The sequence below is a fragment of the Stomoxys calcitrans genome, chromosome 3 (assembly GCF_963082655.1).
Source record: "Stomoxys calcitrans chromosome 3, idStoCalc2.1, whole genome shotgun sequence".
Taxonomy (NCBI): Eukaryota; Metazoa; Arthropoda; class Insecta; order Diptera; family Muscidae; genus Stomoxys; species Stomoxys calcitrans.
In genome coordinates this window covers 109,251,783-109,276,382 of record NC_081554.1, presented here as the reverse complement: position 1 = coordinate 109,276,382, position 24,600 = coordinate 109,251,783, and the positions used below count along the sequence as shown (strand labels likewise).

Genomic DNA, 24,600 nt, shown 5'->3' with positions numbered 1-24,600 from the left:
GCTTTACTCCCAAAGACCTTTCATTTGAGCCTCAAATTGCTATGGTCGTTAATTTGTTCCCTTTGGGGGATGTTTTTGGTGAAAGGCGGCCCCCCAAACACTTGGTCCTATATTTGGATATCAGATTCGTATTCTACATTCAAATACCTTTTGTTTAAGCCCCATATTCCCATGGTCAGTAAATTAGTCCAGTTTGGGGGGTATTTTGAGGAAGGGGTGGAACCCCTGAAACGTGGTCCCACATGTGGATATTAGATTCATATTCTACTCGCAAATACCTTTCATTTGAGTCCCATATTTCTATGGTCGGTAAATATGTCCGATTTAAGGGTGTTTTGGGACTTGGGGTGGTTCCTCTAGCACTTGGTCTGACAATTGTATGTCAGATACGTTTTCTTATCCTAAGTACCTTTCATTTGAGTCCCATATTGTCGTGATTGGTCTAAATATATGTTTAGCAGGTTTTAGGGTGGGCAGCCCCCCTAGGTACCCCACCCGAAATTTGGATACCAAATTTTTATTTTTAAGGTACTATATGAGATCACACAAAATTTCGATTAAATCGCACCACCAACCTCCGAGATCTGGCGTTTCTGAAAATTAGGGTAAGGGGGAGGGTCCGCCCCCCTTGAAATATCAAAAATGTAGTACCCTATTTTCACCACGGGATCATTATGCACCATCTGTGAAAATTTCAAGAAAATCGGTTCAGCCGTTTCTGAGTCTCTAAGGAACACACAAACATACAAACAAAGAAACACAAATTGATTTTTCTATATAAGATTTTTATTTATTTATTGATTTATTGTCTACACAACAAGATAATAATCTTATAATTAGAGTGTATATTTATTGTTAGATAATACATCCGACTAAAGTAGGTTCTTAATAAATAAACTAGGTTACAATAAATAAAAAGTGGAACAAAACAGTGTTTACAAATAAAACGTGTTAAGAAAAACACCCGTATGTAATTGAGAATTTAACAAAAAGCACAAATAAAAACTAATTACTAAAACAAAATAATTTAAAAAAATTTTAAAGCAAAATTTAAAGAAATTAAATATCAGTTTACTATGAAAACAATTTAATAAGCTGTTTTTTAAATGTAATCGTGTTGCTGATGCATTGAATATCGTGTGGTAGATTATTCCAAAGACGTATGTTGCTAATTTAAATTGTCGTTCAGACATAAGACTCCGTCTTCTAAAAGATATTAACTTTCTTCCTCTATCAGATTGGGTTTCTTTTCCACAATAATCTTATGTAAAAATATTAATGATCTGGTATTTAGAAGATTGTTGAAACCAAGTCCTGTATAACCTCTACAGCACTTCCCTTTAATGCAAGCAAAAGTTCTATTGATTTATCGTAGTCGCTCAATGAATTACTGGCAGCTACTATCTGGAAGTTGAAGACTTCAAAGGCTGTTCATCCGTCAAACACGGGAGGCTTGGTTTTTGAAGCGCTGTAGATAGCGCGAACTGAACCACCCTTTATTAATTTTAGTTTCAACTTTTTTTCACATTTCCAGAAACTTCTCATTATACGCCACGATCTTCTTATTTGTGAAATTTCCTGAAGTTAATCATTAAGAATTGAGGTGTTTTCGCTTAACTTCGCATCCAATTCATCTAGTTTTTCCAATTTTTCTTCCATCCAAGTGAATATATTTCTTCCATGTGAAAAACTTAAACTATTTATTTTTATTAAAACAGTAAAAAAGTTGCTTAAAAGTAGGCCAACATTCAAATAATCGGTTAATGGAGTTGATAACCACTATCATTTGATTTTTGAGCTTATCGTAAACCCAAATTCCAAAAATGTTAATCAATAATAGAAATTACTTTATAGGACCGATTGCAGAAAATTTTTCAATTGAATGTACAAATTTCTTATTTGAACCTAGTTTTTAATTTTTTTATGTGTAGATGGCTCGTCGTAAAAATTGGTCCAAATTTAGTTTTTTTAAAATACTTAACATTTATAGTTGCTTCATTTTTTCAATTTAAAATAAAAGTAATTCAAAATTAATTGACCGACACAAACAGTAAGCTGTTGAAATCATAAAACTTATTTGAGATTAAATTAAAATAAGCGCAAAAGAAAAAATGTCATCACAGTACTGAAGCTGATCCCCCAAAACTATCTCTCTTTAACAACATTTTGAAGGCTTTGAGAGATTAGATTCGGCCTATAAATAAAGTGTTGGCAAGCAATACCAAATTCATCTCTGACTTTAACCAAATGTCACCGCCGATGGGCCAGTTCCTACACCCAGTAGCAACGACAATTTTAAAAAAAAGGTTTTTGGTATCTTTACCAATATCGCAATAACAGAAGAACTTTAGCAATTTTCGGCTACGCCCCTGAATCATTATCTTGAGATAGCTCACATATATACCGAATCCCTTAATTTGCCTCATGCAGGCACAAAGAGTGTATTTTGCATTTTAAATTAGGAATAATGAGTTGCATTAGGCTCTTCTATATCTCTTCCAAACGTAGTCTCTATACACATACATATAGACCGATCGCCAGATTTAATATAATGTGGAAGTATGTTTCATCAGATTTCGATATATAGTTGTACTTTGATTGTCCGGTTCACTCGGGACCGATCTAAGGACGGAAAATCAAAAAACCCGGTTGAAAGAGGGGTTTTCAATTAATACCATACGGAGTTTGGTTGGTCAATTAATACCATACTGTCTAAAGCAAAACGTTTTTGGACGATAAATTTACGGTATTTGATACTTTGAATTAAGTATATGCAATATACTTATATGAATTAAGTATATGAATTAAGCATATGCAATTCGGCAGAAGAAATATTACTGACATTTTTACATATCAGAAAATTTACATCTTGCAGCTTACATTTACCTGTAACGAAGATTGCATTGGTTCAGTGGTATATACTGAATCCAACATATTATTATTAACAACTAATCTCGAGATAAAACCTTTTACAGGATTTTTGTATACATGTATTTTTTGTATCAGTGTCTTTCTACTATTTTTGGTTCCAGAATTATCCAATAGGTCAAATCAACATATCTCGTTTTTTTTGCAACTGCACATGGCAAAAGAACATAAATCAAGTTGCCCATTTTTCGAAAGATTCAGAAAATTCCTTTCATCAAAATAACTTATTTCAATGTAGGACCCTAATTTTTTAAAGAGTGCTTTTGACAAAACAATATATTTGGATATGTTTCCACTTTTTTTTTAAACTTCACTTTCACAAAAAAACCAAACCAGGCTTCACTGATGATTAATATATCGTATTCCAATTCAAAACTATCAGTATGCAAACCCAAAGATGAGGTACCTAGTTTTTTGGTAAATCTTCAGAACGTGCAGGCAAATGCGCAATATTTGTACAAACTCTCTCTTTATATACATATTCCTGTACTAAAACACTTGGTAGTAAATAGTCCGGCGTAGCGCAGAGGTATGCATGTTCGCCTATGATGCTGAACGCCTGGGTTCGAATCCTGGCGAAACCATCAGAAAAAAATTTTCAGCGGTGGTTTTCCCCTGATATGTGAGAAGTTTGCCCCTGTTCCTTAGTGGAATGTTCGTGGGCAAAATTTGCAATTATTTGGTAAAAAGTACGTATTAACCACTTTCTCAAAAGTAGGGTAGAGGGGAAAATAACTTATTTAAATCATAAATAGTTAAATGTGCTTAAACAATAAATAGTGTTGAATCAGATGGTGTAACGACCATAAATATATATATATATACTTACTTGTTTTGATTAATTTAGGCACTTTTTAGAATTTTTTTTTAGAAATTTTGTTGGAAGCCACTCTTCTAATTTTTGAAATATTACTGTAACGAAGCTTCCTGATCCATCCAATGGTATACATGCGAAAAGGGGCGGAGCTCGCTCGCATTTTTTGTTTTTGCTCTACTAATGGGTACATGACTGGCACGGCCTTTTGTATCTAAATTTAAAGAAAAAGTTTATGAAAGCTACTGTGAGTAGCTTTGCTATCAGTAAACAGTGTTTGCTATTTTCAGCAATCTTTTTTCTATGAGTGTAGCCAAATTATATGCATGCGAAGATAGAATTGGTTCTGGTTTGTCCCTAAGACTCCAACCAGGTATCTTCGTCAAATGCCCCGGCTGACCAATCTTCTGTCGGCTAATGGAGCCTGGAGCAGCCGCTCCACCCGTCAAGGTTTCAGTAGAGTTTTTGGAGTTCATTGTAAGCTTACTCCCGGGCTCTAGATCTGCCGCTCAACTGGAAACAGGCGCAAACCATCAACACTCGTATCTATCCTTGAGTGAATTAAATTTTTTCCCAAAAATAATGACCTATTATGAGTTACAGAAAAAGTCTTACGGAGCGAAATAACAAAACATCCGCTCCATTCAACGGTTCAAACATGAAGTTGTACACACATGCCAAATTTCAAACCTCAAGCTCCATCAGAACAGAAAGTACAAAATGGTACCAATTTGGTACTAAAATGTACGAATTTTGAATAAATCATTTAGTCAGCCATGATTAATTTATTAGTCGTGCCTACATGCGAAACTTATGACCTCTAGCTCCATCTATAAAGAAAGTACCAAATAGTACAGATTTTGGTACCAAAATGTTCGAATTGTGAAAAAAAGTTCCAAAAATACCAATAGCGGTTCTAAACGTACTATTTTTCACACTTTCGATAAGAAAGTGAATTTGATACGAATATCACCAAATCCAACCTTATCCAATGCCTATGACCTAAGACCAAAATTCGTGCAAAATATCATTATCCAAGCCTTATTAAATGTCTACATTGACTCGTTTTACTTATATCGTTTTGAAGAACATCTCAACCTCTCGTTTACACTAGTTGAGATGTTTAGGAAATTGCACTTTTTTACACTCCAACATAAATGTTATGGGTCACTATTGTAAACATTTATTTTATCTTACTTTATCTGTAAAATTTTGTTAATTTTATAATTTTGGAAAAAATTTGATTTTATCTTTTATACATTATTAACGGCTGTGTTTATTTAGTTTTGCCTTTATAAATTAAAAAGGAAAAACGAGTTGTTTTCAGAGCATTATAAGGGGAAAACGAGTCGTTTGCTCAAAACTGCTTTGGTCTGAACATAGTATTAGCCGTCATATATATATATATATATATATATATATATATATATATATATATATATATATATATATATATATATATATATATATATATATATATATATATATATATATATATATATATATATATATATATATATATATATATATATATATATATATACAAAATGGTAATTCCTTCAGGGATTGAGCAACTGTATATATATATATATATATATATGTATATATATATATATATATATATATATATATATCTATATATATACATATATATAAACATATATATATATATATATATTGGGTTGCCTAAAAAGTAATTGCGGATTTTTTAAAAGAAAGTAAATGCATTTTTAATAAAACTTAGAATGAACTTTAATCAAATATATAATTGCCATTTTGTTGGATAACCTTTTGCCATCTTCCTGGCAAATTTAGTATTCCACGCTCATAGAACTTCTGGCCTTTATCTGCAAAAAACTGAACCAAGTGCGATTTTATAGCCTCATCATTGCCGAAAGTTTTACCATTTAAGGAGTTCTGCAAAGATCGAAATAAATGCTAGTCTGATGGTGCAAGGTCAGGGCTATATGTGGATGCATCAAAAGTTACCAGCCAAGCTCACTCAGTTTTTGGCGAGTGACCAAAGATGTGTGCGGTCTAGCATTGTCCTGGTGGAATATGACACCTTTATGATTGACCAATTCTGGTCGCTTCTCCTTGATGGCTGTATTCAATTTATCCAATTGTTGACAGTAAACATCCGAATTAATCGTTTGGTTCCTTGGAAGCAGCTCAAAATATACCACACCCTTCCAATCCCACCAAACAGACAGCATAACCTTCTTTTGGTGGATATCAGCCTTTGAAGTGGTTTGAGCTGGTTCACCATGCTTGGACCATGATCGTTTTCGACTAACGTTGTTGTAAACAATCCATTTTTCATCTCCAGTTATGATTCGTTTTAAAAACGGATCGAATTCATTGCGTTTAAGGTGCATATCACAAGCGTTGATTCGGTTTGTTAAATGAATTTCTTTCAGTACATGTGGTACCCATATTAAAATTGACGCCAAACAAACAAATGTAAACAAAATTTCGCGCACTTTTTTTCTAAAGCAAGCTAAAAGTAACAGCTGATAACTGACAGAAGAAAGAATGCAATTACAGAGTCACAAGCCGTTGAAAAAATTTGTCAACGCCGACTATATTACTACTACAATATATTACCGACAATTACTTTTTGGGCAACCCAATATATATATATATATATATATATATATATACAAAATGGTAATTCCTTCAGGGATTGAGCAACTGCTCTCATAATTGGGATACAGTTACCCCTGTATCGAAGATATTAATTTTCGATACAAGGACACATTGAGATTATCAACCGGGAAACTAGACACAATGGTACTTTCTTCAGGGATTAACCAGCTGCTCTTATAATTGGGATACAGTTACTCCTTTACAGATGTACCTAGATGTATGTTTTAGTACCTAGATATACAAAGTACCATGATGTACAAAGGAAAAAAATCCTAGTCGTCCGATATATTCTGTTATTCTGTGTGATACACGGTGTCACGAAGATATTAATTTTCGATACAAGGACACATTGAGATTATCAACCGGGAAACTAGACAATTTTTTGGACATTCGTACATCTAGGTACTAAAACGTACAAAATGGTACTTTCTTCAGGGATTAACCAGCTGCTCTTATAATTGGGATACAGTTACTCCTTAACAGAATATATCGGACGACTAGGATTTTTTTCCTTTGTACATCAAGCTAGTATATCTTACAAATTGGTACTTTCATTGGGGACTAATCTAGAAGAGTTTTCTGAACTTCGTACCTTTGGGTAAAAAATTGTACAAAATGGCACATAATGATTTATCTTAGTCGACAATGGCAAAATAGTCACCTTACACAAAACGATAGAAAAAGGCGTATGAAAAAAGGCACATTTAGTAGTACTTTAAGTACTCCGGAGAATGGTAGTTTATTTGTTCATCTAATTTGAACTCACAAAATTGGGACACAGTTAAACCTTGACAATATATATCGGGCTACTCAATTATTTTAAAACGTACATTTAAGCACTAAATCTTACAAAATTTTCCTTTTTTAAAGATTAGTCTAAAGCTTGACATTGGGTGTACCATCGGAGGAAGCGAAGAGGCCGGTCGTATGCTAGTTTATAAGAGTAGCGTGACTGATTTATAAGAGTAGCGTGACTGATTGCTGACTGACTGACTGATCATCGCCTAACCCAAACGGCTAATACTATGTTCAGACCAAAGCAGTTTTGAGCAAACGACTCGTTTTCCCCTTATAATGCTTTGAAAACAACTCGTTTTTCCTTTTTAATTTATAAAGGCAAAACTAAATAAACACAGCCGTTAATAATGTATAAAAGATAAAATCAAATTTTTTCCAAAATTATAAAATTAACAAAATTTTACAGATAAAGTAAGATAAAATAAATGTTTACAATAGTGACCCATAACATTTATGTTGGAGTGTAAAAAAGTGCAATTTCCTAAACATCTCAACTAGTGTGAACGAGAGGTTGAGATGTTCTTCAAAACGATATAAGTAAAACGAGTCAATGTAGACATTTAATAAGGCTTGGATAATGATATTTTGCACGAATTTTGGTCTTAGGTCATAGGCATTGGATAAGGTTGGATTTGGTGATATTCGTATCAAATTCACTTTCTTATCGAAAGTGTGAAAAATAGTACGTTTAGAACTTCTGGCCTTTATCTGCAAAAAAACTGAACCAAGTGCGATTTTATAGCCTCATCATTGCCGAAAGTTTTACCATTTAAGGAGTTCTGCAAAGATCGAAATAAATGCTAGTCTGATGGTGCAAGGTCAGGGCTATATGTGGATGCATCAAAAGTTACCAGCCAAGCTCACTCAGTTTTTGGCGAGTGACCAAAGATGTGTGCGGTCTAGCATTGTCCTGGTGGAATATGACACCTTTATGATTGACCAATTCTGGTCGCTTCTCCTTGATGGCTGTATTCAATTTATCCAATTGTTGACAGTAAACATCCGAATTAATCGTTTGGTTCCTTGGAAGCAGCTCAAAATATACCACACCCTTCCAATCCCACCAAACAGACAGCATAACCTTCTTTTGGTGGATATCAGCCTTTGAAGTGGTTTGAGCTGGTTCACCATGCTTGGACCATGATCGTTTTCGACTAACGTTGTTGTAAACAATCCATTTTTCATCTCCAGTTATGATTCGTTTTAAAAACGGATCGAATTCATTGCGTTTAAGGTGCATATCACAAGCGTTGATTCGGTTTGTTAAATGAATTTCTTTCAATACATGTGGTACCCATATTAAAATTGACGCCAAACAAACAAATGTAAACAAAATTTCGCGCACTTTTTTTCTAAAGCAAGCTAAAAGTAACAGCTGATAACTGACAGAAGAAAGAATGCAATTACAGAGTCACAAGCCGTTGAAAAAATTTGTCAACGCCGACTATATTACTACTACAATATATTACCGACAATTACTTTTTGGGCAACCCAATATATATATATATATATATATATATATACAAAATGGTAATTCCTTCAGGGATTGAGCAACTGCTCTCATAATTGGGATACAGTTACCCCTGTATCGAAGATATTAATTTTCGATACAAGGACACATTGAGATTATCAACCGGGAAACTAGACACAATGGTACTTTCTTCAGGGATTAACCAGCTGCTCTTATAATTGGGATACAGTTACTCCTTTACAGATGTACCTAGATGTATGTTTTAGTACCTAGATATACAAAGTACCATGATGTACAAAGGAAAAAAATCCTAGTCGTCCGATATATTCTGTTATTCTGTGTGATACACGGTGTCACGAAGATATTAATTTTCGATACAAGGACACATTGAGATTATCAACCGGGAAACTAGACAATTTTTTGGACATTCGTACATCTAGGTACTAAAACGTACAAAATGGTACTTTCTTCAGGGATTAACCAGCTGCTCTTATAATTGGGATACAGTTACTCCTTAACAGAATATATCGGACGACTAGGATTTTTTTCCTTTGTACATCAAGCTAGTATATCTTACAAATTGGTACTTTCATTGGGGACTAATCTAGAAGAGTTTTCTGAACTTCGTACCTTTGGGTAAAAAATTGTACAAAATGGCACATAATGATTTATCTTAGTCGACAATGGCAAAATAGTCACCTTACACAAAACGATAGAAAAAGGCGTATGAAAAAAGGCACATTTAGTAGTACTTTAAGTACTCCGGAGAATGGTAGTTTATTTGTTCATCTAATTTGAACTCACAAAATTGGGACACTGTTAAACCTTGACAATATATATCGGGCTACTCAATTATTTTAAAACGTACATTTAAGCACTAAATCTTACAAAATTTTCCTTTTTTAAAGATTAGTCTAAAGCTTGACATTGGGTGTACCATCGGAGGAAGCGAAGAGGCCGGTCGTATGCTAGTTTATATTTATAAGAGTAGCGTGACTGATTGCTGACTGACTGACTGATCATCGCCTAACCCAAACGGCTAATACTATGTTCAGACCAAAGCAGTTTTGAGCAAACGACTCGTTTTCCCCTTATAATGCTTTGAAAACAACTCGTTTTTCCTTTTTAATTTATAAAGGCAAAACTAAATAAACACAGCCGTTAATAATGTATAAAAGATAAAATCAAATTTTTTCCAAAATTATAAAATTAACAAAATTTTACAGATAAAGTAAGATAAAATAAATGTTTACAATAGTGACCCATAACATTTATGTTGGAGTGTAAAAAAGTGCAATTTCCTAAACATCTCAACTAGTGTGAACGAGAGGTTGAGATGTTCTTCAAAACGATATAAGTAAAACGAGTCAATGTAGACATTTAATAAGGCTTGGATAATGATATTTTGCACGAATTTTGGTCTTAGGTCATAGGCATTGGATAAGGTTGGATTTGGTAATATTCGTATCAAATTCACTTTCTTATCGAAAGTGTGAAAAATAGTACGTTTAGAACCGCTATTGGTATTTTTGGAACTTTTTTTCACAATTCGAACATTTTGGTACCAAAATCTGTACTATTTGGTACTTTCTTTATAGATGGAGCTAGAGGTCATAAGTTTCGCATGTAGGCACGACTAATAAATTAATCATGGCTGACTAAATGATTTATTCAAAATTCGTACATTTTAGTACCAAATTGGTACCATTTTGTACTTTCTGTTCTGATGGAGCTTGAGGTTTGAAATTTGGCATGTGTGTACAACTTCATGTTTGAACCGTTGAATGGAGCGGATGTTTTGTTATTTCGCTCCGTAAGACTTTTTCTGTAACTCATAATAGGTCATTATTTTTGGGAAAAAAATTTAATTCACTCAAGGATAGATACGAGTGTTGATGGTTTGCGCCTGTTTCCAGTTGAGCGGCAGATCTAGAGCCCGGGAGTAAGCTTACAATGAACTCCAAAAACTCTACTGAAACCTTGACGGGTGGAGCGGCTGCTCCAGGCTCCATTAGCCGACAGAAGATTGGTCAGCCGGGGCATTTGACGAAGATACCTGGTTGGAGTCTTAGGGACAAACCAGAACCAATTCTATCTTCGCATGCATATAATTTGGCTACACTCATAGAAAAAAGATTGCTGAAAATAGCAAACACTGTTTACTGATAGCAAAGCTACTCACAGTAGTTTTGCTATTACAGAACTAGTTCTTGCAGAGCAGCAGGCTTACTTCTGAAAATATTGTTGTTTGCTTAAAATTACTGCTGCTTAATTATGATGGGTACGTAAGATAAAAAAATAAAATACAAATGTAAATGTGTGTCTCAGTGGATGTTTATAACCACCACCGAATGTATACTTTTCATAAACTTTTTCTTTAAATTTAGATACAAAAGGCCGTGCCAGTCATGTACCCATTAGTAGAGCAAAAACAAAAAATGCGAGCGAGCTCCGCCCCTTTTCGCATGTATACCATTCGTTACAGTAATATTTCAAAAATTAGAAGAGTGGCTTCCAACAAAATTTCTAAAAAAAAAATTCTAAAAAGTGCCTAAATTAATCAAAACAAGTAACAGGTAACCATAAAAGTAACCATAAAAGGAGCATACATATCTTTTTTTCAGCAAACTTGTGTATTCAAATACCAGATTTTGTTAGTTGAAATAGCAGTGCGAAATGTTTGCTAATACAGCAGCCCTATGTTTGCTGAAACAGCAATAATATCAGCTTTCCTATTTTTAGCCGACAAAAACTGCTGTTTTAGCAAACTTTTTTGGTGTTTTGAATAACAAATTTGGTTGAGTGTAGACCATCAGCTTTCCCCGGAAACCAACATTCTCTTTAAGAGGTTGGAATAATAGAAGGTGCATCGCACCGAGGCTTGATGCGAATGATTGTAAGACTCTCACTTACAGGGAGAGAGACTCCCCAAATTGGGCTCTGGGATTCGCGGCAAAGGCTACCCCAAAGACCACAAGTCTGGATTCGCAAACTGCACCTCAGTCAGCCAAAAGGCTGACTGAGGTCCCATGTTTAAAGAACTAGGGCGAACAATAGAAAGATGGGCCCAAATACCGTTTGGTGATGGCAGTTGTCGACAAGGGAGAAGAACAAGGCTGTATACATAGGAATAATTGGAGTGGGATAGTCAATGGACAGTCATCAGTATACTCCGATGTTATTGGGGAATTTCTTGGGTCTCCTCCAGTTTGTGACGATGCTGGCTGGTATAGTAGCGGTGGAGTTGGGGAATCAGGAGACGACTCAGAACTTGGTGCTGAACACCTGCCTGAGGATCTATAGACCACATCGTTAAAGATTGCAGAAGACTAGAAATACCCCTGCCAAGATCGAAACAAAAAGCGAATGCATCCTAACGGGACCCGACAAGCCCTGTCTGGGTGGGTTATCTGGTTGGATTGGTCTCAAGGTGTGCGCCAGCGGGGAAAGACGGAACTGAAAAAGTATTTGACAGCACCAGCTGGCTGGAGGAATCGCTCACAACGCAAGTGTGAGGTCCTTCTGATGGCGGTGTGATTTGACCTGGTTCTTATCCAGGAACCGTAGGTGTGTGGCGGAATGGTTCGTGCACTTAAAATTCCGGGATCTAGACTACTCAAGGGTGCGGGGAATGGGAGACATAAAGCTTGTATTTTTGCAAAGAGTAGTCGAAATGTTTTTCTTCTTCCGTCGCTAAGCACTGAAGATTCTGTAGTAGCCAGCCTTAAAATACATAAGTCTCTGGCAGGTTTCTTTATATATGGCACACGATTCAGAGATGCCGCCTTCAATCCTTTAGTTGCTGGTTGAAGCCGCTTCTGCGAGGAAAGGGAGTTTCATTGTAGGAACTGATGGTAATGCACATCACCAGATATGGGGAAGTTCGTATGTCAACCGAAGGGGTGAGCTGAACAGAAAAAATATGTACCTAAATGTGACCGATTAAACATGATATTGACATATAAAAAAACTTTTCAAACAAGCTGTTAATTGCTTTAATTATTTTTGACATTGAAATTCGATTTTTTTGTATTATGGAAAGTGATTTGTAAAGAAGGCATAGGTTGAACATATTTTTATTTGCAGGAATTAAATTGCTATTTAATAATACAAGTTGTGTGTAGTTATGTATGCGTTTTGTTGTGTCGTCTTTGAGACATATGTAATGCGAAGAAGTCTAGTTTTTATATAAGACAGACATATGGTGGTGTGGATAAATAAAATTATTTATTAAATAATTATTTTTAAGTAAAAACAATATATCTTGAAAAGTCTAAAGCTGAACAAATAAATAATTAATCTCGAGGTTGAACTCATCAAAAAGTTACCAAAAAAATCGAATAAAACTAATTTATATGTTTTAATCCCTTAAGAGACTTGACTTGGAAAACGACGCTAATGACGAATGATAACAAATACAATTTTCCTTTAATTGTATCTAGATTTCATGGTATTATGCGCAAAATGCTAAGATTGGTATTTATTACGATTCGATCTAATACATATATAAATTATTTTGAGACGGTATCCATTACAATAAAGAGAACTCATAAAGGGAAGACAATTTTTTCTTGTCCTTTAGAAAATATAAACTAAAAAGTAAATATTTTAAAGCAATATATTACATGTTTTATCAACAATTTAATCCATTAAAGCAAAACTTATTTATTAATGCAAAAAATATCAATTATTTTCTTTTATTAAGTTGGTAACAATGTTATTTGAGAGAAGACATAACTTTCAAATAAATTGATTCATTGAGTTAATGACTGTTTTTATTGGATTTTTGAGCTTGATAAATCTAAAATACAAATTTGATAATAATTAATACAAATTCCTTTACAGGTCCGAACCCAAATTTTGTAATTGAATGTAAAAATTTCCTAATTGAACCATGCTTTACATTTTTTTCTGTGCTTACCCAATATATAGGTTGCAATCTGGCGATTTGTAATAAAGAGGATAAACCGACCTTTATTACCAGGAACAGGCAGGAGGTACTACATATTAAATTTGTTTCGGAAGATATAAGCGCAAGAATATGTGACTGGGAAGTGTTGGATGACCACAGCTTCTCTGATTATCGTCATATTAGTTTCAGCCTTGGAGAAAATACTGCAGAAGTGGTCCCTCGGCTATACAGAAGAAATTTAAATAATGAATGAATGGCTTGCTTGTGTCAACTTGTCCTAGTACCAAGCCAAGGGGCAGAATGCGACCGTCATGGTGGGCTCCAGAACTGGTTGGTCTAAGGAGTGACCGTGCGAAAGCTACAAGAGCACCAAAAGATTGTGACTTCTATAAGGCTGAGCTAAGAACATATAAGGACGAGCTGAGAAAGGTTCAAAACAAATCCTGGAATTCTGCAGCTCTGCGGACGATACATCTGAGGCCTCTAGGCTAAGGAAGATTCTTTCCTCGAGAGCTATTACGGAATGTATGGACAATGTCTAGTGAGGAAACAGTAGAACTACTACACTGAAAAAAAGTGAACCTATGGTTGGGTTAAAATGAAATACTTTCGAATAAAGTTGAACTTCATATGGCGCTTAAGACATTTTATTCGTTTTTAGTTAATTCAGATCTAAAAAAAATTACTTCATATAAACTTCGCAATGGTTCAAAGATAGCCAAATTGAAATAAACTATTTTTTATTCAGTACATATGATGAACAATTGTGTAAGATATCTCGTATTCTATTCCGCCGTTGATTTGTCCTTCTCGGGTCTTTTCCAGGATTTGGCACAGTGTGAATATCTGCTCCAAGGTGGATTTACCATGTCTAAAGCCGCATTAGAATGGCCAAATTATTTCATTGACTTTAGATTTTAATCTATCACACAGTACGCTCGAGAGTATCTTGTGTGCTGTGGGGAGGAGACTTATTTTTCTGTATTTGGCACATTCCGTCTTGTCTCCTTTCTTGTGTAGGGGACATAGTATGCTGAGGTTCCAATCATCTGGTATGCGTTCTTCTAGCCAGATTGCGCAGATAAGCAGATGCATACGCCTAATCAGCGTGTCGCCTCGGGTCTTAAATAGTTTAGCGGGTAACCCGTCGTCTTCTGCTACCTTGTTGTTCATTATTCGGGTCACTGCTACTTGGACCTCATTCTGACTAGGAGGTAAACATTCTATACCATCATCACGAATTGGTTCTGCGGTATCCTCTTCGCCGCCAACGTCGGACACTAGCAGTTGGGTAAAATGTTCTTTACATATCCTGAGCATGTTATCTGTGTCAGTTACCAGATTTCCTTCTTTGTCTCTGCAGGAGGATGTGCCAGAACCAAAGTCATCGGTTTGATGTTTAATTCTTTGGTAGAATTTCCGGACTTCATTCTGACTTCTGTACATCTAAATTCGCTCACACTTACGTCTTTCCATTTCCTTTCTGCGGAATAGACGTTTCTCCTCTCTCCTTGTCGCCCGATACCTCTCCTTCATCTGACGCGTTGCTACTGATTGCAGGGTTGCTCTATATGCCGCATTCTTGGCTTCAGTAGCATCTCAACACTCTTGGTCGTACCATAGGTTTCTTGGAGGAGGCTTCCGGTACCCAAGTACGGATTTCGCGGCATTTTCCATGGAGTGGGCAATAGTTTGCCACTGCGTCATTATATCATCGGAACAAGGAGTGGTTTCATCAGGCAGTTGGGTCAGTCGAATGGAGTATGCCGCTGCCATTTGTTGTGTTTGCAGCTTTCCAATGTCCAGCTTCCGTGCAGTGTCAGATCGTACATTCCTCGCCATGTTCAAACGGTTGCGAACCTTTGCTGCAACAAGGTAATGATCCGAATCTGTATTCGCTCCACAAATCGATCGTACATCTAACACGCTAGATGAATGCCTTCCATCTATCACAACATGATCAATTTCGGGTGACAGCCATGTGTCTTTGTAAATATTTTTATGTTGAAATCTGGTGCTACTAACTATCATGTTTTTTGCCGCGGCGAAATCAATCAGCCTCAACCCATTACTAGACGTTATCTCATGGAGGCTTAACTTTGTTGGACCAAAAATGTCTTCCTTCCCTATCTTCGCATTAAAATCTCCCAGAACGATTTTAATATCATGGGCGCGGCAGCGGTCATATTCTCTCCCAAGGCGCTCGTAGAATATCCTTGGTCTGCTCGTCTTTGTCTTCCGTCGGGACATGGACACAAATAAGGCTGATGTTGAAGAATTTGGCTTTTATGCGGATTGTGGCTAGCCTCACATTCACCGGAGCAAAGCTAGAGACAAGGTATTTCAGTCTCCGACTAACCAAAAATCCACAGCCAAATTCATATCACGTGTTATGGCAGCTATTCGTCACCGTTTGGTGTTATAGTGACGTCATTCCCAGTCCATCGCACTTCCTGTAAGGCGGTAATATCTACCTTGTACTTCTCTAATACATCCGCCAATGCGTATACTGCACCTTCTCTATAGAGAGTGCGGACATTCCAGGTGCAGATCCACAAATCATGGTCCTTTTTTCGTTTGCGTGGGTCGTCAACGTTGGGAGGGGTTCGTTTTTACTATTCCTTTGCTTCCCATAGTTTTCCGGGTGCGGGTTACTGGCCCAACCGCATGGGTTTTGTGGGATTGCACATGTATCCCTCGTTGTGGCGAGCCGCTTGCTCCAAGTTCCGACGCTCGCCTCCAGCCGTCCCTAACCTGGGAACAGACGCTGATGTTAACCATTGGTTATTTGAAAGCGCCAATAACTCGCCTTGTCATCTCAAGTATCATTGGCACTCAGTATTTAATTAAGAACCAGTGCCACTTGACTCCTCACTGAGACTTTCCTCTTGAAAATTGCTGACTGACCGTGGCCGCATTTGCAGCTACTCCGCATAAAAACGGAGCTTTCCACTATCTGCAACCTGTGGACGCCCCCGGTAGCTTTCAGCTAAGCTTGCCGTGATAACGATGGACACCACACAAGACGGAGCTCAAAGTTCCAGCCTGTGTGGTGCTCATTTTCACCCAATTCCTACCAATCACATGGCATTTTGAATTTGTTGGATTTAAAAGTAGTCCGTAGGCATTTGCCCATGTTTTTATCCTATCCAAGTCACTATTAAGGCGAAGTACGCCATCGATCAACCTCTCCGGCGAAGAACTCATATACAGCTGTACGTCGTCGGCATACATATGAATACCACAGTTCCGCAACTGTCCAGGAAAGTCATTGGTATATAAGGAAAAAAGGACCCATACAGACCCCTGTGGAACACCCCTTGAGACTGGAAGGTAACTAGAACACCGGCTACCAACACATATCTTAGAGTTGTCTGGAAGAATTTCTATTGGCATAAATTCCTGGTTATTCTTTGGTATTAGAACTAGCCTTCGGGTCAATACCATCAAAACCAATGGCATTACACTTTATCGATTGCACAGCGCTAACGATATCTTACTTTACTTTAAATGGCTATGACAGAATATTTGTTCCACTTGCCGAACATAGTATAGCGTTCCAAGCGCCTCTTTCTTCTGCGCTCATTCTAAAATCTCTAACACCAAGTTTCGAGGTCTTCCCGGTTTTCGTGCACCACCGTGTTTGCCTTCAAGACATCTTTGTTGGAGCTTCTTCATCCATTCTGACAACATGACCTAGACAACGCAGCCGTTGTATTTTGATGCGTGTAACTATGCTATCGTCGTCATACAGCTCGTGGTTATAACGCCTATATTCTCCACTATCGCAAACTGGTTCATATATTTTACGAAGAATCTTTCTCTCAAATACTGCAAGCACTGCTTCATCTGCTTTAAGAAGTACCCAAGCCTCAGATAACAACGTGGGTAGTATCAGTGTCTTGTATAGTGTAATTCTTTGTCTGTAGAGAGGTGGCCTTGTTTACTTACTGCTTACTTAGACCAAAGTAGTACCTGTTTGCCAGTATTATTCTTCGCTTTATCTCAAAACTAGTGTCATTCGTTTCGGTTACGGCGGTGCCGAGGTAGATAATGTTACCAACTATCTCAAAGTTGTGGTTCCCAACTTTCTCCATTTTCTTTATCTGCTCTTATCTCCATTTACTACCAGACCCATTTCACTGACTCTTTTTCGATTCTTTCAAAAGCAGCAGTTACTACTTCCGATGGCCGACCTATGATGTCGATGTCGTCGGCATAGGCGAGTAGCATGTGTTATTTTGTAATTAGTGTGCCACATCTATTCACATCTGCATCTCGTATGATCTTCTCCAGCAGGATATTAAAGAGATCACACGAAAGGTGGTCTCCTTCTCTGAAACCTCGTTTGGTATTAAATGGTTCGGAGAGATTCTTTCCTATTCTTACTGAGGAACGCGTATCAGCAAGTATCATCCTGCAGAGTCTTATTAATTTTGCAGGGATACCAAACTCAGACATGGCTTGAAAAACCTTTCAACATAAAGGAGTATCGAAGGCGGCTTTGTAGTCAACAAAGTTATGGTATGTGCCGATTTGTCCTTCTCGCGTCTTTTCCAGAATTTAGCGCAGTGTGAATATCTGGTCCAGGGTGGATTTACCAGGTCTAAAGCCGCATTGATAGGGCCCAATTATCTCATTGACTTTAGGTTTTAATCTTTCACACAGTACGATACTCTCAAATCTTGTATGCGATGGGGAGGAGACTTATTCCTCTGTAGTTGGCACATTTCGTCTTGTCTCCTTTCTTGTGTACGGGACATAGTATGCTGAGGTTCCAATCATCGGGTATGCGTTCTTCTACCCAGAATGCGCAGATAAGCTGATGCATACGCCTTATCAGTGTGTCGCCTCCGACCTTAAATAGTTCAGCGGTTATTCCGTAGGTCTGGTGAGGTGTTGTTACTTTTATGGTCTACGTTACTAAATTCACTGTCATAGAAATGTACGTTTGGCTCAGGTTAAGGGCAAATTTGCAATTTGAACCGTCGGAAAACACATTCGAATTCTGTAACAATTCTTTCAGGATTCGGTTGGAATTTTATACGACAATTTGGAATGTACATCCGAATTTTAAAAATTGTTTTGTTAGAATATTCTTAGAAGCCGATAAGACAAGTCGTCAAACACATCCGTATTCAATAAGACTCAATATCAGAATTCGGTCAGTAGTCTTATCGACAACGCTGAAATCCCTTCCGAATTTCTATAATTTTGGTTCAGAATTATGTAAGCATTCTGTCAGAAACATAGGCAGAAACGTCAGATTTCCCTCCGACATTTTCGAAATCGTGTCAACCTACAGTTTCAAAGTTGTGTCAACAACTGCATATATTTTTCGTTAAGAATTCGGACAGGCTACAAATCCGAATTTGGATGAATTTCCCGACTTTCGTACAGACTTCTGACCAAATTCTGAAAGCTTGGTTCACTGGGAATTTATATATTATATTTAATTAATATGTTACTTTTAATGAGCTACTTACCAGTATATGCTCCAATACACACAAAAGGAATAATAAGTATCAGCCCTCGTAGTATTTTCCGTTGTTGTAAAATAGAATACATTATTTAATTGACAATCGCCTTTAATAATATATCATAACGTATAACGCCATTGACATCTATTTTTATTTTACATCCTGCAACAAATGAAGATAATTAATCATAAATTCGTTTAAAGTCAAATTTAACTTAAAATTTTCTATAAAGGTTTATAACTATGTGGCAAATTGTTTGATTTACACGTAAATCTACATACGTAAATCTACATTACGCACACTCAACCTTCAAGTACTGTTAAACATTATAACATCCATAAAAGTAACAAGAGAATGAATAAGGTTCACTAACCCCGTGAAAAAAAAAGCTTACGGAAATAACCATAGAAAATGTGAGCCAATAAAATTTTGTATTTAATTACAAAATTCTTTTCTATATCATTATAAAATGTTCAACAAGGTTCTTACTTTACTTACTTTACATTAATTGGCAATGGCAGAATGTTTGTTCCACTAGCCGAACGTAGAATAGTGTTCCAAGCGCATCTTCTGCGCTCATTCTAAAATCTCTGATACTAAGTTTCGAAGTGTCTCCCATCACTTGATCTTTCCATCGGGCTTTTGGTTTTCCAGGTTTGTGTGTTCAACCGTGTTTGTCTTCAACAGACCTCTTTGTGGAGCTTCTTCATCCATTCTGACAACATGACCTAGGCAACGCAGCCGTTGTATTTTGATGCGTGTAACTATGCTATCGTCGTCAAACAGCTCGTGGTTCATACTTCGCCAATATTCTCCATTATCGCAAACTGGTCCATACATTTTACGAAGAATCTTTCTCTCAAATACTCCAAGCACTGCCCCAGAAGTACCCATACTTCAGAACAATACGGGTGGTATCAGTGTCTTGTATAGTGTAATCTTCGTCTGTCGAGAGATGGACTTGTTTCTAAACTGCTTACTTAGTCCAAAGTAGCATCTGTTTGCCAGTATAATTCTTCGCTTAATCTCAAATGTGTCATTCGTTTCTCTCAAAGTTGTGGTTCCCGCTTTCTCCATTTTCTTTATCTGCTAGGTTGTATAAGACGTTTTAGGAGTTGAAGTTTAGGATTGAATTTTGCAGGAATACCAAACTCAGACATGGCTTGAAATACCTTTGAACGTAAAGGAGTATCGAGGTCTTTTCCAGGATTTGGCGCAGTGCGAATATCTGGTCCAGGGTGGATTTATCAGGTCTAAAGCAGCATTGATAGGGCCCAATTATCTCATTGACTTTAGGTTTTAATCTTTCACACAGTACGATACTCTCAAATCTTGTATGCGATGGGGAGGAGACTTATTCCTCTGTAGTTGGCACATTCCTTCTTTTCTCTTTTCTTGTGTAGGGGACATAGTATGCTGAGGTTCCAATCATCGGGTATGCGTTTTTCTAGCCAGATTGCGCAGATAAGCTGGTGCATACACCTTATCAGTGTGTCGCCTCCGATCTTAAATAGTTCAGCAGGCAATCCGCCGGCTCCTGATGCCTTGTTGTTCTTTAGTCGGGTCACTGCTACTTGGACCTCATTTTGGCTAGGAGGTAAACATTCTATACCATCATCACGGATTGGTTCTGCGGTATCCTCTTCGCCGCCAACGTCGAACACAGCAGTTGGGTAAAATGTTCTTTCCATATCCTCAGCATGTTATCTGTGTCAGTTACCAGATTGCTTTCTTTGTCTCTGCATTAGGATGTGCCTGCACCAAAGCCATCGGTTTGATGTTTAATTCATTGGTAGAATTTCCGGACTTCATTCTGACTCCTGTACATCTCAATTCGCTCACACTCACGTCCTTTTTTTCTGCGGAATAGACGTTTCTCCTTTTCTCCCAATACCTCTCTTTCATCTGGCACGTTGCTACTGAATGCAGGGTTGCTCTATATGCCGCATTCTTGGCATCAGTAGCATCTCGACACTCTTGGTCGTACCATGAGTTTTTTGGGGGAGGCTTCCGGTACCCAAGTACGGATTTCGCGGCATTTTTCATGGAGTGGGCAATGTTTTCCCACTTCGCCATTGTATCATCGGAACAAGGAGTGGTTTCATCAAGCAGTTGGGTCAGTCGAATGGAGTGTGCCGCTGCCATTTGTTGTGTTTGCAGTTTTTCAATGTCCAATTTGATTTTTCTTTTCTTTTTTCTCTGCGTAATAGACGTTTCTGCTCTCTCCTTTTCTCCTGATACCTCTCCTTCAACTGGCGCGTTGCTACTGAATGCAGGGTTGCTCTATACGTCGCATTTTTGGATTCAGTAGCATCTCGACACTCTTGGTCGTACCATGGGTTTCTTGGAGGAGGCTTCCGGTACCCAAGTACGGATTTCGCGGCATTTTCCATGGAGTGGGCAATGTTTAGCCACTTCGCCATTGTATCATCGGAACAAGGAGTGGTTTCATCAGGCAGTTGGGCCAGTCGAATGGAGTGTGCCGCTGCCATTTGTTGTGTTTGCAGCTTTTCAATTTGTTTTCTCGTGTTTTGATCGGGTGACAGCCATGTGGCTTTGTGAATATTGTTATGCTGAAATCTGGTGCTACTTACTATCATGTTTTTTGCCGCGGCGAAATCAATCAGCCTCAACCCATTATTAGACGTTATCTCGTGGAGGCTAAACTTTCCGACTGTTGGACCAAAAATGTCTTCCTCCCCTTTCTTCGCATTAAAATCACCCAGAACGATTTTAATATCATGGGCAGGGCAGCGGTCATATTCTCTCTCTAGGCGCTCGTAAAAAATATCCTTGGTCTGCTCGTCTTTGTCTTCCGTCGGGACATGGACACAAATAAGGCTGATGTTGAAGAATTTGGCTTTTATGCGGATTGTGGCTAGCCTCTCATCCACCGGAGTAAAGCTGGAGACAAGGTGTTTCAGTCTCCGACTAACCAAAAATCCACAGCCAAATTCATATCTCGTGTTATGGCATCTATGGTATAGTTCATCACCGTTTGGTGTTGTAGTGACGTCATTCCCAGTCCATCGCACTTCCTGTAAGGCGGTAATATCTGCCTTGTACCTCTCTAATACATCCGCCAGCGCGTATACTACACCTTCTCTATAGAGAGTGCGGACATTCCAGGTGCAGATCCGCAAACCTTGCTCCTTTTTTCGTTTGCGTGGGTCGTCAACTTTGGGGGGGTCCGTTTTTACAATTCCTTTGCTTCCCATAGTTTTCCGGGTGCGGGTTACTGGCCCAGCGCATGGGTTTTATGGGATTGCACATGTATACCTCGTTATGGCGAGCCGCTTGCCCCAAGATCCGACGCTCGCCTCCAGCCGCCCCTAACCTGGAAACAGACGCTGATGTTGGCCATTGGTTATTTGAAGGCGCCAATAACTCGCCTTGTCATCACGAGTATCATTGGTACTAAGTATTTAATTAAGAGCCAGTGCCACGTGACTCCTCACTGAGACTCTCCTACCGAAAATCGCTGACTGCCCGCGGCCGCATTTGCAGCTACTCCGCATAAAAGCGGAGCTTTCCACCATCTGCAACCTGTGGACGCGCGTCCACATAACAATGGCTCCGTGATAACAATGGCTCATACTTATCCCGTGTCGGCCGGGTCAACAAGGTTCTAGTAAACAGAATATCTTACTTACCAGAAGAAAGATAAGTCGAACCATAAATTCAAGTTATACGTATTGCCAGTATAGAGCGTTACCGTTAAAATAATTGACACTTGCAGGCCTTTCACCAATCTCTTGGCTGCCAAAAATTATTATTGTGTACACGCAGTAATAATTTCTGACGTTGAAGATCTCATAACTTCTTTTACCACAAGCTCATAACCTTTCAAAAGGTTATTTTATACTGCTTTCCAACACACCATTTATAGGCCGATCCTTATCTTTCAAAGCCTTCAAAATGTGCTTGTCTTTGCGAATAACCTAGTTTCATACTGATAGTTTTGGCGAATCAGCTAGAGTATTTTGATGAATTTTTTTCTTTTGCGCTCATTTTAATTTGCTCTCAAACTAGTTTTATGATTTCAAGAGGTTATTGTTCATGTCGGCCAATTGGTTTTAAATTACGTTTATATCCATAAAATTTTACGCAAGCAAATTGAAAAAATTAGGCAACTATAAATGTTAAATATTTCAAAAAAATAGGTTGAATCAATTTTTACGATGAACCATCTATGTTCTGGGTACGTGATGCCACTTATTTCTCCTCCGTACTTTATTAAAATCGAGCAAGAAGGAGGTCAGTATAGCTATTGGTATCATAATGGGACACAAGGGACTACGAGCTCACGTATGTAAAATCGGTGCGGCAAGTGATAGCATGTGTAGGGCATGCGGGGAAGTTGGAGCATTTCCTTTGTCATTGCCCGGCTTTCGCGTCTAACAGATACCGGTATTTAGGTGGAGACACAATATCAGACATGAACCAACTTAGGGGAGTGGTATTGAAAACAATTAAGGATTTTGTAAGTAGCACGGAATTCCTAACTTAAAATGTTTTTTTTAAAGGTTACTTTATAACTTTTTAGAGCGCGCAACAAGCCGATTACTGGCTTAGGTGTATGTCAATAGTGGCATGGGGCGGATTAATATCTGCATCCTCTTTTCAACTTTACCTAACCTAAGCTATTAAAAACGATCGAAAATCCGTTTTCGATAAAAAAGACGTCCTTGTTTTGCGCTACGTCCGGTAAAAATTTAATCCAGCTATTGCTGTATATGGCTATAATTTGCATCATGTCTTTATAGCCCCCATGTCACCATAGACATACACCTTAGCCAGTAATCGGCTTATTGTGCGCTCTGAAAACTAAAACTAAAAAGAAACCTCGTAAGAGAAAATTTTAAGTTAGGAATCATGTCTGGTATCGTGTCCCGCCGTCGCCGTCCAACCGTTCGTCGCCCACTCCCTTAAATCGGACTGCGTCGACGCGAAAGGCTTCGCGATAACCATGTTTATTGACGGCAGTTCTCTGGCCTTCACTGCCAAATAGTCTGCCCTTTCATTCCCCCTTAATCCATTATGGCCCGGCACCTAAACGATACGGATTGTGCCATCCTCAGAGCAGGCGTTAATCTCCTTCTTCCAATGAAGTTTCCTATCCAAGATCACTCCTAAGTATTTGACCTTGTCAGAAATCGAAATCGTTTTATTGAGGAAACATGGTGCGTCAAATTGGCCCACCATCGTCTTCCTCGTGAACAGGTATCTTTCAGTATTCTCTGGTTCTAGCCCAGTCATATGCCATATACAAGACCCTTACGGCCCTTCTGCATTTATAGCAGACGGGTTCAAATTGCTCCTCATTCAGCAACTGTAATAGGTTATTTATAGTGGTCACCCAAAAGAGTGGCAATAAAATGCCCCCTGTGGCTTGCCCTGTGCCACTTTCTCCCTTATATTTATGTCATGGGACCCGCAATTTATCCACCTGTTCCTTAGCAAATGGTTTATCAAGTCTCTAAGAACCCGATCCACCCGGTACTGGTATAAGGATTGGATCAATGTGGCGATCCGCACATTATTGAAC

General features: G+C 37.9%; 1 protein-coding gene across 2 annotated transcripts in view; it reads right to left on the bottom strand.

The window, feature by feature from the left end:
* The window catches only part of LOC106091129 (uncharacterized), a 176,661-nt gene that overhangs the window by 113,431 nt on the left and 38,630 nt on the right, over positions 1–24,600 (bottom strand). For both annotated transcript variants that reach the window (XM_059364812.1, XM_059364813.1), the window contains exon 2: positions 19,059–19,214. In XM_059364812.1, the coding sequence (XP_059220795.1) occupies positions 19,059–19,140 (82 nt within the window). In that variant the 5' untranslated portion in view covers positions 19,141–19,214. The remainder of the gene's footprint in view (positions 1–19,058; positions 19,215–24,600) is intronic.